The sequence below is a fragment of the Pinus tabuliformis genome, chromosome 6 (genome assembly GCF_031772625.1).
Source record: "Pinus tabuliformis cultivar Carrire ecotype Pingquan chromosome 6, CPIR1, whole genome shotgun sequence".
NCBI lineage: Eukaryota > Viridiplantae > Streptophyta > Pinopsida > Pinales > Pinaceae > Pinus > Pinus tabuliformis.
Window position 1 is genome coordinate 990,451,487 of NC_142292.1, and position 18,112 is coordinate 990,469,598.

The 18,112-nt window shown below is 40.1% G+C and overlaps 1 protein-coding gene across 3 annotated transcripts in view; it reads right to left on the reverse strand.

The window, feature by feature from the left end:
- The window catches only part of LOC149262316 (nuclear pore complex Nup85-like protein), a 414,372-nt gene extending 397,614 nt beyond the window's left edge, over positions 1-16,758 (reverse strand). The window contains exon 1 of one of the 3 annotated variants that reach the window (XR_016259007.1): positions 16,130-16,758. Coding sequence is in view for 1 of the 3 variants with exons in the window: in XM_089424013.1 (XP_089280139.1) it covers positions 16,130-16,548 (419 nt within the window). In the remaining 2 variants the exon portion in view is untranslated. The remainder of the gene's footprint in view (positions 1-16,129) is intronic. The other 2 variants (XR_016259008.1, XM_089424013.1) reach the window with 2 other exon arrangements.
- Between the last annotated feature and the right edge of the window lie 1,354 nt (positions 16,759-18,112).

Here is an 18,112-nt window from a genome sequence, read left to right on the forward strand (position 1 = left end):
TCAAGAATGCGAGAAGATGTTGGCAGTTGAATTTGAAATGAAGGATCTACAACTGATGCACTATTTCCTAGGTTTAGAAGTATGGCAAAGACCTAGGGAGATATATTTGGGGCAAGGAAAGTACATCATCAAGTTGTTGCAGAAATTCGGGATGATGGATTCCAAGCTGATGACTACTCCTATGATCACCAATCTCAAGAAGTTGAGGGACTCTGACTCTAGTCTCGTGGATCCTACCTCCTATCATCAGTTGGTGGGTTCCCTAATGTATCTGGTAAATACTAGGCCAGATATATGTTTTGCAGTAAACATTCTTAGTCAGTTTCAATTGGAGCCCTGTCATGATCACTGAATAGCTGCTAAACATATACTGAGGTATCTTCGTGGCACTATATATCACTGCCTAAAGCATGATAGTAAAGAAGTCAAGCTAATTGGCTTCACAGACTCTAATTGGTGTGGGAGTGAGACCGATGGAAGGAGCACTACCGGAGGATCTTTTAGTCTGGGAGTCCTTATGATCTCATGGATGAGTAGAAAGCAAGATCCCATTGCTTTAAGTAGTGTTGAGGTAGAATGTGTGGTTGCATGTGAAGTAGGAAAGGAGGTTGTTTGGTTAAGAAAGCTTCTGATGTTAGGATATTCTGACACATAGGAAATAGTCAAGTATAACTTGGTCTAGTGTAGAGTTAGGTAAAGTGTGTTTTTTTACTATGTACTTTTGTAACATACAATCTGACGGTCATGATATGTAGTGATCCGACGGTTCATTCTCTCCTCAGTATTACCGACACTTGATCCGTGGCTTAACACCCGATTGGTCCATGATCTCTATTTAAAGAGCATGGAGGGTCATTTGTAGGGAACCGTTCATGAGAGAAGTTTATGTAAATTTTCATTCTTTTATTAATAAATTGCTTGAAGTGGTCGCGTTGGCTCAGGCCGTGGACTGTTTCCCTCTTTGAGGGTTTTAACCACGTCAAGAACACTGGTGTACTGATTTGTGATCTGTTTATGAGCAGTGTCCTTTGGTGTTCTGTCTAAGGAACTTACCCTGTAAATTCCTACATGGTATCAGAGCAATTTGAGGGCCGCATCCATTGGTGATCCAAATCTAAAGCCAGTAGAACTGCATCCGATTTTCGTTTCCTAGATCTATTATTTCTGACTGCTTTCGGGCCGAGAGGACTGCTCTATTGTGTTAGGAGCATCTGTTCCAGTAAGGAACCCATTTCGTTTCACGCAAAAAGGTTTCCGGTAGCCCTAGCTACATCATTTTTAAGATCTGGAGGTATACAATGTTTATTTGTAGTTTTTTGTTATTTTCTCTCTATTTATTTCAGTCTATTTATCTCTTTGTTTTTTATTACCCGATCTATGCCTTTCATTTTTGTGTATGCTCTTTGCCCCGCGACTTTGTGCGATCTGAGCAAATTAGAAACAGAAAGGAAGTATTTTTCTCATCGTATGCTCTTTTCCGCCGCGCCTTAGTGTGATCTCAAAAAATCAAAAACATTAAAGAAACTTTTTAGTTTCCGGGTAAAGCTAACTTCAAACCATAAGGTTTTTTTTTTGTATGTTCGTGTTGGGTTTTGTGGTTTTTGTTCTGTAGGCAAAAAATAAGCTTTCTCAAGTAAGCACGCACCCCAAAGCTTCAGTGACTAAAAAAAAACCCCCCTTCCTCTTCCAAAAATTACTAACCTTTTAAACTAGCTCACTTGGTCGAAAGTTACTTTATGAGAATAGAGGTCTTGGGTTCAAATCTTTCTTTTTGTTGAGTTACTTTTTCAAAAAGCACATGTAGCTTATGTTTTAAAGTTACTTTATGTAACAGTGTTCTCACCCATTATAAAAAGTGAATCACTTATAATTCTAAAGTCCCTTTATCTTTTATTTAAGTTACAATTTAGTTGGTAGCTCATAAAGTACCATTGTAAAAGTGACTTTCACTCATTTATAAAAGTGAGTCACAAAATAAAAAAAAATTAAAAGTGAGCTAATTAGATTTATGTTTGGAAAGGGGGGGGATTTTTTTAAATATAACATTATCATTCATTTCCGCACATTCACGCACTTCGTCAGCATCTTCAACAACTTTTCTTCAAAAAGCCATAAATTCTTCATCCGGAAGCCGTTTTCAGAGCCATTTTTTTTAATCAGCCTAATTTTTCGAGATCTTTCCATTAGAACACTTAGTTTCAGCATCTACAGCTTCAGTTTCTGTTAAAATGGAAAGTCCATGCCAAGTTATTCTTGACAGCGCCAACTACTTCCAATGGTGGTCCTACATTGTGGATTTACTTAGAAGTAAAGGTCTTTATAGAATAGTCTCAGGCCAAGAAACCAAACCTCAAGATGAAGATAAGGCAGTGAAATGGGAAAATAGGCAAGATCAAGCACGTGAGTTGATAGGGATGTCTATTTCTCCAGACCTTAGATTCCATATCGCAGAACTTGATACTCCTAATGAAGCAATGAAACAGCTCGCTAAAGTTTTTGGAATTAAAAATGAAATTAGAGCCCATCAACTCGAAAATGAGTTGTTTACATTGGACCCCAATAATTTCTCTTCCATTGAAGATTTTTTGTCCAAGTTCAAGACCCTTAGACTTCTCTTGGAAGGTGTTAAGGTTAAAAAAGAAGATGGTAGCCTTATCTATTCCATTCTTACTAAGTTGGGACCAGCTTACTCTATGTTTGTTTCCACCTTCTATTCTACTAGAGAAGCCTTTATTTCTCAAGGACAAGACTACAAGTCCCCCTCTTTTGATGCCTTTTGTGATTCTTTAATAAGAGAACAAGAAAAGCTCTTATATCTTGGTCTTCTTAATCTTGGAAACTCTTCTAAGAAAGCCTTAGCCACCCAGCAGCAACCAAATTCAAAGAATCCTAAGAAGCAGTATCCTAAAAAGAATGGTCCTAAACCAAACAAGGGTCCTAAGCAATTTCAGCCTCAAAATGAAAAATCATTTCAACAAAATGATAAGGCAAATAAAAACAAAGGGAAGAAGATTGATAGACATTGCCACTTTTGTAATCGAGATGGCCACTTAGAATCCAAATACTTTAAAAAGATGGAAGCCTTGGAAGCAGCAATGAAGAAGCATAACATCCATTTGGAGCACTCTTCAACTTCATCTTCAGGAATAGCACTTTCTGCATGTGGTTGTCAAGCATCTCGGTCTGGTTATGCACTAAATGTATCTTCTTCTTCTCATTCTCATGAGTGGCTCATTGATTCTAGAGCTTCTTATCACATGGCCAAAAACAAAGCCATGTTTTCTTCTTAAAATGATTGTAACACCAAAAATATATATGTTGGTGATGATAGATCTCTTAGTGTTGTAGGGACTGGAACTGTTCATCTAGACAATGGTCAATTTAATTATGTACTATGTGTTCCAAGCTTATCCTGCAGCCTTCTATCTGTAAATCAAATAACTCATTCAAGTGAAGGTAAAATCGTTGAATTTTCACCTCACGATGTTGTAATTAAGGACCTAAGAGATCGTCAACAGATTTTAGCTACTGGCATTATTGATGATTCTACAAGGTTGTATAAGTTTAACAACTTTGGGTCATCAAATCTTCCCTCGCTATTTGTTGCTCATAATGATGAAGTGAGCAAACTTTGGCATGAGCAATTTGGTCACTTAAACTATCACTCCCTTCAGAATCTATGTAAAGAAAATATGGTGACTATTAGAATATTCCTATTTAGTATTTAATGCTCATTCTTTTAGCTGTTGCTATTTTTATTCTTTTAGCAGTTTCTTAGATGAAACTGATTGTTTCCATATTCTACATAGAAACTTGATGTTTCTATTATTGTAAATATCTCTGTATTATTATTGAGCTTCAGCTTGCTCATGGTTAATCAATTGATTCAATATTCTTTTACATGCGTGTTTCGCACTGTTTTATGGTATCAGAGCACAGGGATTTCTTTTTTTTCGAAATAATTTTTCATAGTTTGAAAAATTCAGTAGTTCATTTCGAAACTGCTCTCAGGGTCTGTAGATTTCTTGATCAGCTATCCTCTTCATTCCTTTCTAAGGTCGAGCCCTCTGTAAGCCAGGTAGCCTTCACTGAGTCTTAGCCTCGGCTTTGCTCACTGTGATAAAAGCTTACAGTCGTCAATCTCGATACAGAAAGGGATTCTTCTCCTGCATTATCATTTTATGAGGAATTAACTGTGTGGCGGTGCTCGGAATCGTGAAATTGTCTTGAAATTAAAATCCGGCATTTTTGAAATTAGCAGTCGATTTGTCGGTTGAAGTTTATCTGTTTTGAAGTCTTGTTTATTTCGTGGCCCGTGAATCCTCAGCCACTGCGAATATCAGTGTTCAACCTTCGTTTTCAACTGTGCGTTGCTGGTGTGAGACAAAACGCTGATAAAAACCCTCCTTAAGAACTGTGCGAGTTACAGTGAGAAACATGGTAACGGCATAAGGATTTTCACACTCCAGGGTCACAAACTTATACTCTCTGTGGTCGTTTTTGCTATTGCTATTCTTCGGGTTCGAGTTTTGATGGTGAATTAAAACCGGAAGCGGTAGCGGAAATCAAAGATTAATTCGTTTTTTGTTTGCTCAAGTATTTCCGCTCACGTATTCGACAGAACCACGTGAAGGCACTTTCCAGCGGCACGGGTATCCTCGTCAACACTTTCTCCGACCTCGAAGCTTCGTTTTCTCGAAATAATTTTTCAGTTGTTTGAAAAATTTCATGCTTCTTTTCGAAATTTGCCTTCTCGCTATTTGAGTTACCCTCCTGTGGTCTCGTGAGGGTTTCTGGTGTCGTTTTAGAGGTTTGATATACTGCCCTCGTGCTTCGTACTGGCGAACTACTACTCCCATCCCGCCTCATCGTTGTTTGAATTCAATTTTTTTTGCACTAAACGTCGGAGGAACGTGATCGAGCGGCTCGCGGTGGGAGTAAGAGTGCGACGCTGGGCTCGGACGACCCTTCGCTAGAGCAGTTCACTGTGAAGGCCAAGTCCAGATTGTACACTGTGTCGATCGACTTCAATTTTTTTTTTGGGGCCTGTAGAACTGCTGTTTGGAACAGTCACGGTTCCAAATTCGAATTGGTGGCCTTTTGAAAATTCTGCGAGCTTTGGAAAATTCGCGGTGAATACGCTATCTCATATCCGCAACGATTGGCCCCGGGAGCACCAAACTGAAGGACGTGGAGTCAATTGAGCAGAACGAGATTGTGAAGAGCGGTAGAGGGTATCGCTGCAGTTGTGGAATCGAAAACCAAGTATCGCGTGGGGTCGATTGAGCGGCCACCGCCGATTTCAAAGAAACAGGTGTAAAGAGCCGGCTGCTTCATATCGCAGATTTTGCGGATAGTGCTGAAAAGTGTCCGTTTTGGAACCGTCTTCGGGTGCCATTCGCAGCGGGAGTTCAGATTTGTCGTTCCAAATTGGTGGTGTTGCTGCTGATAAATGACCAACCACTAACGACATTGCAAAACATTGTCGTCAGGTCATCCGTTGATAAGACACACTGCGGCTGTTAATTTTACCAGCGCTGCGCTATTACGTAAAAGTTCCAGATTGCATCATTAGTCGAGCCCAAATCTCATCCATATTGATTTGGATATACCACAGCCTCTCTCTCTTCAACTTGACCAGAACAGCGTGGACAGCTTCAGTCTACGCAGAATTTGTTAAGGCTGCCTGTGGAGAATTTGTTCTGCAGCCTGTGTTAAACCGGCAGCTGTATAGTCAATAAAATCACTTCAAACAGCAGTGTAAGACTTGTGAAAGAAGGGTACAGCTACAGCAGTGGAATCTGCTATTTTTTTAGACTGTGGAGATATATTTTTTGCTGGACTTCTGTATTGTCTTTGGGAAAATGGCCACGCTCACCAATCTGATGTTAGAAGGAAATCAAGCTTTTTACGCCTTTATGGCTAAAAGGTCTTCAGATCATGTTCCTTCTTCTGCATGGTACATTGATTCTGGTGCATCACGCCATTTCTCTCACAGGCGTGACTGGTTTATTGACTTCTCACCTTTCAGTGATTCCGTGGTCTTTGGCGGAGGTGAAAAGTACACAATAGCTGGCAGAGGTACAGTTCAAATTCAGTCTGGTGGGCGCACACTCATATTTCTGAATGTATACTATGTTCCTGGTATGGAAATTAATCTGCTGTCTGTCAGCCAGATTATGAGGAATTCTCCTCAGCTTGATGTTGTGTTCAGTGCACACAAGTGCTCCATTATTGACAGGGAGACTAGTCTAACAGTTGCTGTTGGCCTAGAGGACCATGGTCTATATAGGCTACTTGACACCGGTGACTCTCCAGAAGTGGCTCTAGCAGCCCGTGTCTCTCCCATCAGTACTCTTTGGCATCAGCGATATGGGCATCTAAATATGCAGTATCTCTCTCAGCTCTCCTGGGAGGGACTTGTATCAGGATTACCTGATATTCAGACTCAGCAGTTGGGGGTATGCGGCGCCTGTCAAGTGGGAAAGCAACATCGGTCTTCATTCAAGAATGGAGAATCTTGGCACGCATCTAAGGTACTCCAGCTACTTCATGCTGATATTTGTGGTCCTATGAATACAGCTTCTATCACTGCTTGCAAATATTTTTTACTTATTGTAGATGATTTCAGTAGAAAGATGTGGGTGTATTTTCTAAAAAATAAATCTGATGCACTTAGTACCTTTTAGAAGTTTAAAATCTTAGTTGAAAAAGAGTAGCTGTAACATCATGACTCTTAGGACCGACAATGGGGGGGAATTTTGTTCTTCAGCTTTTGCCAATTTCTGTGATATTCATGGCATCAAACGTCAGTTAACCGCACCCTACACTCCTCAGCAGAACAGTGTTGTCGAGCGCCGCAACCGCACGGTTGTTGAAATGGCTCGTTCCATGTTACAACACAGGAGTGTTCCAAACAGATTCTGGGCTGAAGCAGTATTTACTGCTGTTTACCTTCTTAACCGATCACCCACTCATGCTGTGACAGGGAAGACTCCTGAAGAGGTTTGGTCTGGCCATAAGCCTAAGATCAGTCATCTCAAAGTATTTGGCTCAGTTGCATATGTTTGGATTCCAGCTGCTAAGCGCTCTAAGTTGGATTCCAAAAGTCAGAAACTCATGATGACAGGGTACAGTGATCATCACAAGGCCTATAGGCTGATAGATATAGCCACTGGTCGTCTTAGCTTCAGTCGGGATGTAGTCTTTGATGAGGACAGAGGATTCTTTCAGTCTTCTTCTTCTAAACAGTGTTCTGAGGATCAGCCTCACAGTGTTCTTCTTCCGGTCGGTCCACCTGATGGGAGGGATGATGTAGCATCAGTATTTGATAATACTCTATCTGAGCTTCCTCCAGAAAATAACCCTCCTCTTGCGGCCCCTATTGCTCTTGAGTCTTCTCCACCTCCTCCTGATATTGGTTCCTCTACTCCTGATATTGGTTCTTCTACTCTTCAGCCTAAATGGTGGGCTAAAACCATTGGTGATCTCCGGGATGATGAGCTCATTGAAGGTAGAACTTCTAGACATAAGAACAGACAACAGTCTACAGTCAATTTTGCTCTTATGGCTAACCTACACAGTGTTTTTGAGCCTCAAACCTATTCAGAGGCTAAGGGTACATCTGAGTGGGAACAGGCTATGGAAGCTGAATTCCAGAGTCTTCAGAAGAATCATACATGGACACTTTTTGATCTTCCTGCAGAGAAAAAACCCATAGGCTGCAAATGGGTGTATAAAGTGAAATATAAAGCTGATGGAACCATAGACAAGTATAAAGCTCGTCTTGTGGCTCGAGGGTTCTCACAGAAGGAAGGCATCGACTATGAGGAGACTTTCGCTCCTACAGCCAAGATGAGTACCATAAGGCTTGTGCTTGCCCTAGCAGCTCAGTTCAATTGGAAAGTTCATCAGATGGATGTAAAGAGTGCTTTCCTGAATGGTGATCTCCAAGAAGAAGTCTACATGACGCAGCCTCCAGGATTCAAGGTTGCTGGTCAAGAACAGAAAGTGTGTCGGTTAGCTAAAGCAATCTATGGATTGAAACAAGCTCCTCGGGCTTGGTACATGAAAATTGATCAGTACCTGACAAATCAGGGTTTTCAGCGGAGCCCATCTGATGCAAACCTGTATATCAAGCATACTGGTGATGATATCTTGTTTGTGGTTGTCTATGTGGATGACCTTATCATTACTGGCAGCTCTGTACATTTGATCAATGGGATCAAACAAGATTTATGCAGAACTTTTGAGATGACAGACTTGGGACTTCTTCATTACTGTCTGGGGGTTGAAGTTTGGCAGACTGAAAATCAGATCTTTCTCTCTCAGTCAAAATATGCCAAAAATCTTGTGGACAGGTTCAGAATGGAGGATTGCAAACCAGCCACGACTCCTATGGAACCAGGGCTCAAACTTTCAGCACAGTCATCCTCTCCCCTTGTGGATGAAACTTTATTCAGGCAATTAGTGGGCAGTCTCATCTATCTTACTGCTAACAGACCTGACATCAGTTTTGCAGTAAGCTACATTTCCCGCTTCATGTCAGCTCCTAAAGCTGATCATTGGATAGCAACAAAGCGTGTGCTACGATATGTGCGTGGCACTTCTGATTATGGCCTCCTATACACTCGAAGTTCCAATCCTATACTCAGTGGTTACACTGATTCTGACTGGGCCGGTTCGGTTGATGACCATAAATCTACAGCTGGGTATGTGTTTAGTCTAGGATCTGGTGCTGTTACTTGGACTAGTAAAAAGCAACAGGCAGTGGCTCTCTCCTCAACAGAAGCAGAGTATCGGGGAGCAGTTAAGGCATCCTGTGAGGCAGTTTGGCTTCGACGTATGCTTGCAGATATGCATGTTTCTCAGACAGGGCCTACTCCTTTGTTTTGTGATAATCAGGGAGTGCTCAAACTTGCCAAGAATCCAGTCTTTCATGAACGAACAAAGCATGTGGAAACTCATTGCCACTACATTCGCCAGCTTGTTGAAGACGGCTTAGTTCAGTTGCAATATGTTCCCACAACAGAGCAGCCCGCCAACATTTTCACCAAGTCTCTTGGTCCTGATAAATTTGTAAAATTCAGAGGGTCTATTGGTGTTGTAAATAGATTGAGCATTAAGGGAGGGTATTAGAATATTCCTATTTAGTATTTAATGCTCATTCTTTTAGCTGTTGCTATTTTTATTCTTTTAGCAGTTTCTTAGATGACACTGATTGTTTCCATATTCTACATAGAAACTTGATGTTTCTATTATTGTAAATATCTCTGTATTATTATTGAGCTTCAGCTTGCTCATGATTAATCAATTGATTCAATATTCTTTTACATGCGTGTTTCGCACTGTTTTAGTGACAGGTCTTCCAATGGTATCTTGCAGAGATGGTGTTTGTTCCGGATGTGTACTCGGAAAACATCATCGGGATAGTTTTGAAAAACGTGCCTCTTGTCACGCCTCAACCCCTTTACAGCTTGTGCATAGTGATTTATGTGGTCCACTTCCAGTTGTTTCATCCTCTGGCTACAAGTATCTCTCAACTTTCATTGATGATTTCTCCAAACGCAGTTAGGTATACTTCTTAAAACTCAGGAGTGAAGTATTTAACATGTTCTTGGCCTTTAAGGCCTTTGTTCAAAAACAGTCTGGACATCAAATTCTTAAGCTAAGATCTGATAATGGCGGAGAATATGTTAACAACAAATTCATCAACTTTTGCACTGAGAATGGAATTCAAATGCAACATACTGTTCCATATACTCCACAACAAAATGGTGTAGCTGAAAGGAAGAATCGCACCTTAAAGGAAATGGCTAATTGTATGCTTCAATCTAAAGGAATTAGTCTTAATTTTTGGGCAGAAACAATTAACTGTGCAAATTACATAGTAAATCGCACTCCTACTAAGGTTTTAAAGAATATCACTCCAGAAGAAGCATGGAGCTCAATTAAACCAGATGTAAGTCACTTTCGTGTTTTTGGAAGTGAAGCATTGGCCCATATTCCAGATGAGAAACATAAAGCTTTAGAACCTAAGAGTGAAAAATGTATTTTTGTTGAATATTCTGAAGATGTCAAAGGATATAGACTTATTCCACTTAAGTCGAATAATGTTATCATTAAAAGAGATGTAAAGTTTGTTGAAAATATATCGGCCTACGAGCCTAGTTCGGCGGATGTGCCACCTCTCTCTATCCCTTCTACTTCTGAAAATATTTCTTCTTCAGATGATGACAGTGAGGATGACAATCCTCCCCCACCTTCTTAGGATCCTCCTTCAGCTCCTCAACTTCCAAAATGGTTTGTGCTACTCGGGATGTAGCAGGTGCTCTTACCAATGATCCTACAGATCAACGACGTACACGTTCTCAATTCGATAGAGCCTCTTCTTTACTGGCTCAAGCTTCAGCGAATTATAATCCTGACACCTATAGCAGAAGCTTCAGGCCATCCAGATTGGGACGCAGCTATGAATGAAGAATATCGTTCATTATTGGCAAATGATACATGGGATCTTGTTCCTCTTCCAAAGGGACGAAAACTTATTAGATGCAAACGGGTTTACAGAACCAAGTATGGACCAGATGGGAAGTTGATAAGCATAAAGCTCGCCTTGTTGCTAAGGGTTACTGAAACCTTCTCCCCTGTTGCCAAAATGAACTCTATCCGCCTTGTTCTTTCCCTTGTTGCCTCTTTCAAATCGGAAGCCCATCAGATGGATGTTAAATCTGCCTTCTTGCATGGGGACTTGCATGGGGAAATCTATATGGAACAACCTACTGGCTTTATACAAACAGATTCCAGTCTTGTATGTCGGCTTAAGAAATCCCTTTATGGTCTCAAGCAAGCCCCTCGGGCTTGGTATGCCAAAATGGATAGCTTTCTTTTAGAAACTGGCTTTTCTAGGTGTCATTCTGACAATATTGTCTACACCAAGAAAGTGGGCAAGTCTCTTATCATTCTTGTTCTTTATGTTGATGATCTTATCCTTACTGGTAGTGATCCCAACCTTATAAACCATGTGAAGTCCAACCTTAAAAGGAAGTTTGAAATGACAGACTTAGGACACTTGCATTATTTTCTTGGTCTTCAAGTCTTGCAATCCAAGGAAGGTATTTCCCTTTCCTAGTCCAAGTATGCCTGTGATCTTCTACGCCATTTTCACATGGAAGACTGTAAGCCAGCCCCTTCTCCCTTTCAGTCTGGAGCCAAACTTTCAGTCACTTGTACTTCCCCTGAAGTTGATGCTACCTTATACCATCAAATTGTAGGAAAACTTTTGTATCTGACCCATACTCATCCTGACCTTTCCTTTGTTGTTGGCCTTATTGCTCGGTTTATGCAAAACCCACATGAAATTCATTGGAAAGCAACTAAAAGAATACTTCGTTATGTTCGAGGTACAGTTCAGTTTGGATTCATTACAGTGCAAAAGCATCTCCTCTATTGGTTGGTTTCACTGATTCCGATTGGGCTGGTGACCCTAATGATCGGAAGTCTACTGCAGGTTATGTGTTCACTCTTAGTTCAGGACCTATTACATGGGCTTGCAAGAAACAAAGTGCCATTTCTCTTTCTTCAGCAGAAGCAGAGTATCATGGTGTCGTAGAAGCTAGTAAGGAAGCCTTGTGGCTTTGTCAGATCCTATCAGAGTTTGGCTTTCAGCAGCAGCATCCAACTACACTTTGGTGTGATAATCAAAGTGCCATTCAACTATGCAAAGATCCAATCCAACATCAACGCAGCAAACACATTGAACTACACATGCACTTCATCAGAAAGCTCATTCATGACCATGTTCTTGAAGTGCAATATTGTTCAACAGATGATCAAGTTGCAGACCACTTTACAAAGGCTCTCACAGAGGCGAAGTACAATTACAGTTTAATTACCCATAGTACAAGTTTTACTGGAATTAACTACCCGTGGTAATTCTGATGCATGTAATCTTGTATAAGTCGATAGAGTTCGACGGGATTAAGGTTGGGGCTTTGAGTTATGTTCTGTTTTGCTCTGTTCTGTTCTATGTTGTCATGTTTTGTTGCTCTGTTCCTCTCTGTGTGTTGGTCAATTAGTCAGCTAATTAGCGAGATGATTGGCTGGTAACTCTATAAATATGTAACAATGAACTAGGCTAGTGAGCCAAGAGGAACCCTGTAGTAAAGAGTTGATGTAATATGGTTGGCACCAATTTTGGTAATAGAATGATATTTGGACTTTACATTTGTGGTATGTGGTTGAATGATAATCACATGTGTGTGTGGCATTTAGTTGTGTTATTAAAGGTTGAATGAACATAATGTGTGGTTAAGGCTAATTGGTGCACCCCTTTTCTTTTTATTTTTTGTTGTTGAGAATGATTTGTGTTCGATATTAATAACTACAACAGGTGTTATACATGTAACCTTGGGATTGGAAAAGATAGGATGATGGGCAGGGCAAATTCCCATTCCCCTTCAAGCTATAGAAACCTAGTTCTCCCAACCCCCCATAGATGCCTCGGGTGAGACCTCGCCTATTCCACAAGTGTTGCCTCAAGGGTCATTACCTAGCAGGGATTTTGTTGAGCGCACCGCACACAGTAACTCGGACGGCAAACAAAATAGTGCCAACAATCAACATGGTGGGAATATTCCTTGTGTTGGCATTTATACACAAGGAATTTTTCAGGGGTTACTAATAACTAAAGATGATGGAAGGCACATTCCATGGGAGGCTATGGACTTTTTCAGGGGTTACTGACAACTAAAGATGATGGAAGGCACATTCCATGGGAGGCTATGGACTTTTTCAGGGGTTACTGATAACTAAAGATGATGGAAGGCACATTCCATGGGAGGCTATGGATACTTCCTATTTCAAAAGTCCATTTCAATGGGAATGGAGGGAGACTATGCATTGGTATCCCACTGAGTTGATGTTTCTTGGGAGGACAATTCTAACCAAAGGCATAGCACAGCAGGAGCCATCACATATTTGGGATGGCAGACTCCCAAATAAGCAATGGGAGCCAGGTGGATCACATCATCACATGGCAAAGCTTGACAGAAAGTCAAGGGTTCATTTGATGCAACCACGATTTCTCAGATTCAGTCGAAGAAGGATATCATCGGCAACAAAATCATATAAATCTTTTGATAGAATGGTACACACTATCGGATTTATGGAAAGTGGGGATGACATCGTTACAAGTCTTTTATCCAAGAGACAAGCAGCATATAGAAATTGAGCATTCCACTTGGGATGGAGAATTTAGAGAACAAGTTTGCCACTAAGTTGAGGGATGGACACCTACAGAATGATGAGTATACTCTCAGTGACCAAGACAGCAAGATCTCCAATGTGCATCGACGATATCTTTTCAGGTGGGATGGCATTGGTATGACACAATGTTGGATATAGTATGATGAGTATGCTCTCCATTTGGTGTATTGGGTTCCAAGGACAAGTGATTAGCACAACAGTGACACCCCCACTAGCACATGAGGAGATATGCCCTTCAAATTCACCAAGGATGATTCTGAGGGATGGTTCACACTACAGTAGACCCACTTATGGCCGGATGATACAGTGGTATATTTGGGACCCAAGTATCAAGGGATTTATTGATGGTTGGATAGTATAGTGGTATGGAGTGACACAGTGGCGCATTTAGGACCCAGGTATTGATATGCAAGTTATAGCATTACTTGAGGACAAGCAATCTCAAGGAGGGGGGGACTGTCGTGTCCCTTTTCTAAGTGATCACTGTCAAGAAACAATTGATTTGATTAGAATAAAAAAGTGGTCTGGAGAACAAGGGGGAACTTTATAAAGTCACATTACTTGCCCATGGTATTGGTACCCATGGTATTGGCACCCATGGAATACTTGCCCATGGTATTCGTATCCACGGAAGACTTACCCATGGTATTGGGATGGCTAGAGATTATAAAAGGGAGCACAAGATCATTCTTTAGGCATGTCTGGATATCTAATGGATTGTTTACTTTGGCACTTGGAGCTTGTTTGAGGGTTTATAACCTTGAGCGTGATCCTCTTTGGTGGAGCAATTACCCACCCTAGTTGATTAAAATAACTAGTCTCCAGTGGTGAAAGACTCCACCCTAGCTAGTATTGAAGGACGAACCATCCAGGTTCCTCATTGGGCATCAACAAATTCATTAGAGAGGTCATTGTCAACCATTTATATCTTCAGCCATTTGTGCTATCTTGTTGTTGGCTCAACAAGTTCTCAACTTCTCATGTATATTCAGATTCATGTTTAATATAATAAGACTGAATTTGTTGCTTGTGCTTACTATCAAACAAGGGTTTCGTGTTAAATTGTATGCAATGTGTTTGACAAAATGTCCTTACATTAATAATTAACAGAAAATCATTGGCAGTCTCATTTTTGCATAGTGTTTGTTAAAAATACCTCGATAGTAATTGTGAAGATTATTGTGATATCTAGTTTGGGACATTACAAACTGGCTGAATCGATTTCTTGGAGAAATTGTCCTTGACATTCCCTTCACTCAATATCAATGGCTTGGAAACAAACTTCCTCAAGATTAGTTGGATTAAACATAAAATTAATATGTCCCAAATAGCTATGCAATCCACCAAAATACTTCAAAAGAATTTCTTGCATATAAAGAGAAATGCCCAATGTCAATACCCTCTTTCTAAACTCTTAAAGTATAATCTTGCACAATTTGCCCTTTATTTTGCCTTAAATTCTGCCAATCCATTGTTGCTTGTTGCATATACCCTAAAGGATAAAATTGCTTCTTTAACACGGCTATGAATTCATACCAAGAAAATATAATTTTAATATCCCTTACTCTCCAAACAGATCAGTGTTGTGCCTCCCAGTTGGAGAGTAGCTAGCTAGACTTTTGTTTATCTGTCTACAATGTTTTGAACCCTGTGATATACTTCAATTTGTTGAATCCAATGATTCAATTTCTCTGCATTAAGCTCTCCATCATACATTAACAAATCAAATTTCACATCTAATTTCAACCAAGACATGCAAATTAGAATCAGCTTTCATCGTTGTCTTTTATATGGAAGTGGTGATGAACTTGAACTTGAAGGAGATGACGGGGATGGAGGAATTTTAGGAGGGTCAATACCACCTCCTTCTCCTTTACCTTGACTTGGGCCTGCGTATTCCATATATAATTCTTCTACCATGGTTTTCCTCTCCAAAAAGGCTTGCTGAAAGCATGAAACATCGCTTCAAATTCAAAGGGATTTTCTTCCCTTTAAGATTCGATTGCTCACCTATGGAAAGCACATCTCAAACCAATCTCAAGGTACCCATTACGGGGGTGTATGACTCCAGTACATAACATAACCAAATATATCATTAATTTATGACAAATTATAAGCTTGCAACTAAGTAGATCATTAAATTAAATTGTGAACTCATATCTAGGCAGCACATTATATTAAATTAACAAGTCATAATACACAGCTAAAAACAGAAGACCACTACCTGAAACCTAATACAACTAATGAGCTTATAAACAAAATAGCCAAAGATAACAAGGCACACAATATTCCCCTCGGCTTCTATGACAGAAGATGTAATCAACGAAAACCTTGAGAATGAAGAGACAATAAACTTAAGAGTGGACCAATAACAATGCATGGTTTGAGGCACGAGTTGCCTATCAAGAGCTAGGAACAACCACTCGAGAAGATGCATTCGATGCAATATGAATTTGTTGTCGCCAGAGTGACTACAGTTGTGCATTATATAGAAAGTGCATATATAGGCTTGCATAAATTCGCCGGAATGGGCCAAAGAGATTCTTTAGAGCGGATTAGAACACATATACAGAGAATAGAATCTTAGATTATTTTTAATTTCATGGATGTTAAAATATTATTTCATTTCATTTTAGGAGTCAATCTTCAATCTTTTATAATACAGAGTAACCCGTCAGGACAAACCACGATTATGCTTTCCCAGGGAGTGATTTCAAAAACAACACGAGTTTAGACCGTTTTCGTAGGTTATATTGTTATAAGTGTAGCATTTAAAAATGGGATAGAAGCCTTTTCCTGTCAAGGGGGTAAGGACAGTGAAAATTTAATTATGTTATGAGAAAATGAAACTGGTTGGAATTACCAATCCACAGAGAAGCCTGCAGTAGAAAGGCCCGCAGGGCCTGTCGTGAGTTCCTTCTGACTTTGCAGCAATGCAAACGCAGGTGCAGATGCATATGAAATTCTTCGTTTCTCGGCCTCCTGGTAGTCGCCTTCTCCATTAGACCCCCCGAGCCTGAGTTCGACCACCTTACCACCACTGCCTTCTTCAGCAACAGGAATAAGAGCATTCTCTGAAACAGGCTGAGATTGAGGGGAAGAAATAGCATGGGAACTCTGGAAAAAGGCAATGCGAAGACGATTTCCACTGCCCCAACATACACTAATACGCGCAGGCGGATTGGGATATCCGTGGTTTAGTCTGTACATAGTGGGTTCCCGCCCTTCCTGAGAAAACCCACATGAGCTCTGCACTGCTGAATCTGAAGGACGCCCCGGCATTTTTTACTTTTATCTTCCCCTTTCCTTTCCAACCTGATTTTGAATCGTTCTGTTTCTTCTATAATCATATACATATAAGGTTTGGCCACTCCCCCCTCGCCTCCGGGTTTTTCAATCACTTTAGTGCGACCACCCTGTGATGAGTTTCTCCCGCTTCCCTTTAATTTTTACGGCGAAAGTCTTCTCCCTCGTAGAAGAGTGTAGATCCAGACGCAGTTACACCAACGTAGTGTGGTTTATTGTTTTATTGTGGTTTTAATGTTAAGGAATTGATGTTGGAATATTGTCATAATTGTTCTCTAAGTATTACATTTTAAAATGAAATGTTTTTCGTTTTAAAATATAAAATTACATAATTTTTTTCTCAGGTTTTTTAGTATTTTTCACTGCCGTAGTCTTTAAAGCGACTTTTTGAAAGCCTTTTCGGCGATTTTTTCCAGTGAAAATCCGGCAGTAATTTATTGAAATCCAAGTTTGATAACTAGTTTCTGCACAATGAAAGCGTCCCAGGGGTTTTTCAGGGTGCTGAATCCGAATATGCAGTTAAAAAACCATTTTAACTGCAACAAATCATGATTTCATCTCAATTTCTTCTGCCGGATTCCGTCACCGGAATCTCAAAAAGTCCCATTATAGACAACTCCTTTTTCACTGGCCTATTTTTCTAATAGTTTCCTCCCTGAAAAAAGACAATGCTAAAGAACTCACGCTAACATATTGTCATAATTATCCCTGAAAGCATCACATTCCAAAATGAAATGTTTTTTTGATTCCCTACCCAAAAAGTGCAAAAATTACACATCTTGGTTTTCAGTTAATGCTTGGTTTGACGAGGAATGCAAAAAGGCAAGGAGAATGTGGAAAGAGCCAAACAAGGATAACATAAAGCTCAAAGCTTACAAGCAGTTATTAAGCAAGAAAAAGGTCGATTTCATGGTTTCAAGGAGGGAAGAACTAATCTTCCTTGGGAAAAATAATCCCAAATTATTTTGGAAGGAGCTCCAACTGAAAAAGATACAAATTGGAAATAATATTACAGCTTCTAAATGGTTTGACTATGCAAGACAACTCTATGAACAGGTTCCCAAGGTTGACCCTCCCCCCTTGGTCAACACTGATATTGAACTCTTCACAGTACAAGAGGTAGAGATGGGTATTAAGAAGTTGGGTGTTGGAAAAGCAAAAGACTTAGCTAAACTCCAAGCAGAATATCTAAAGTGGGGCCCAAAGATTCTTGCACCTAACATTACAAAAATCTTCAACAACATCATACAAAAAGGGCTCCCCACATATTGGACAACTAGTTTGGCAATACCTCTTTTTGAGACTGGTGATGTCAATAATCCTTCCAATTATAGGACCATCATGATAAACCCTTTGTTTGCAAAGCTATTTGGAAGCATGCTAGAAAACAAAATTAGCAAGTGGGCAGAAGAAAGAGATAAGCATGCTAAAGGGCAAGCAGGTTTTAGACCTAAACATTCCATAGTTGATCATTGTATAACTTTAAGGCACATCATTGAAAAAGTTTGGGAGAAAAAGGAAGAAGTCTTTTGTTGCTTTG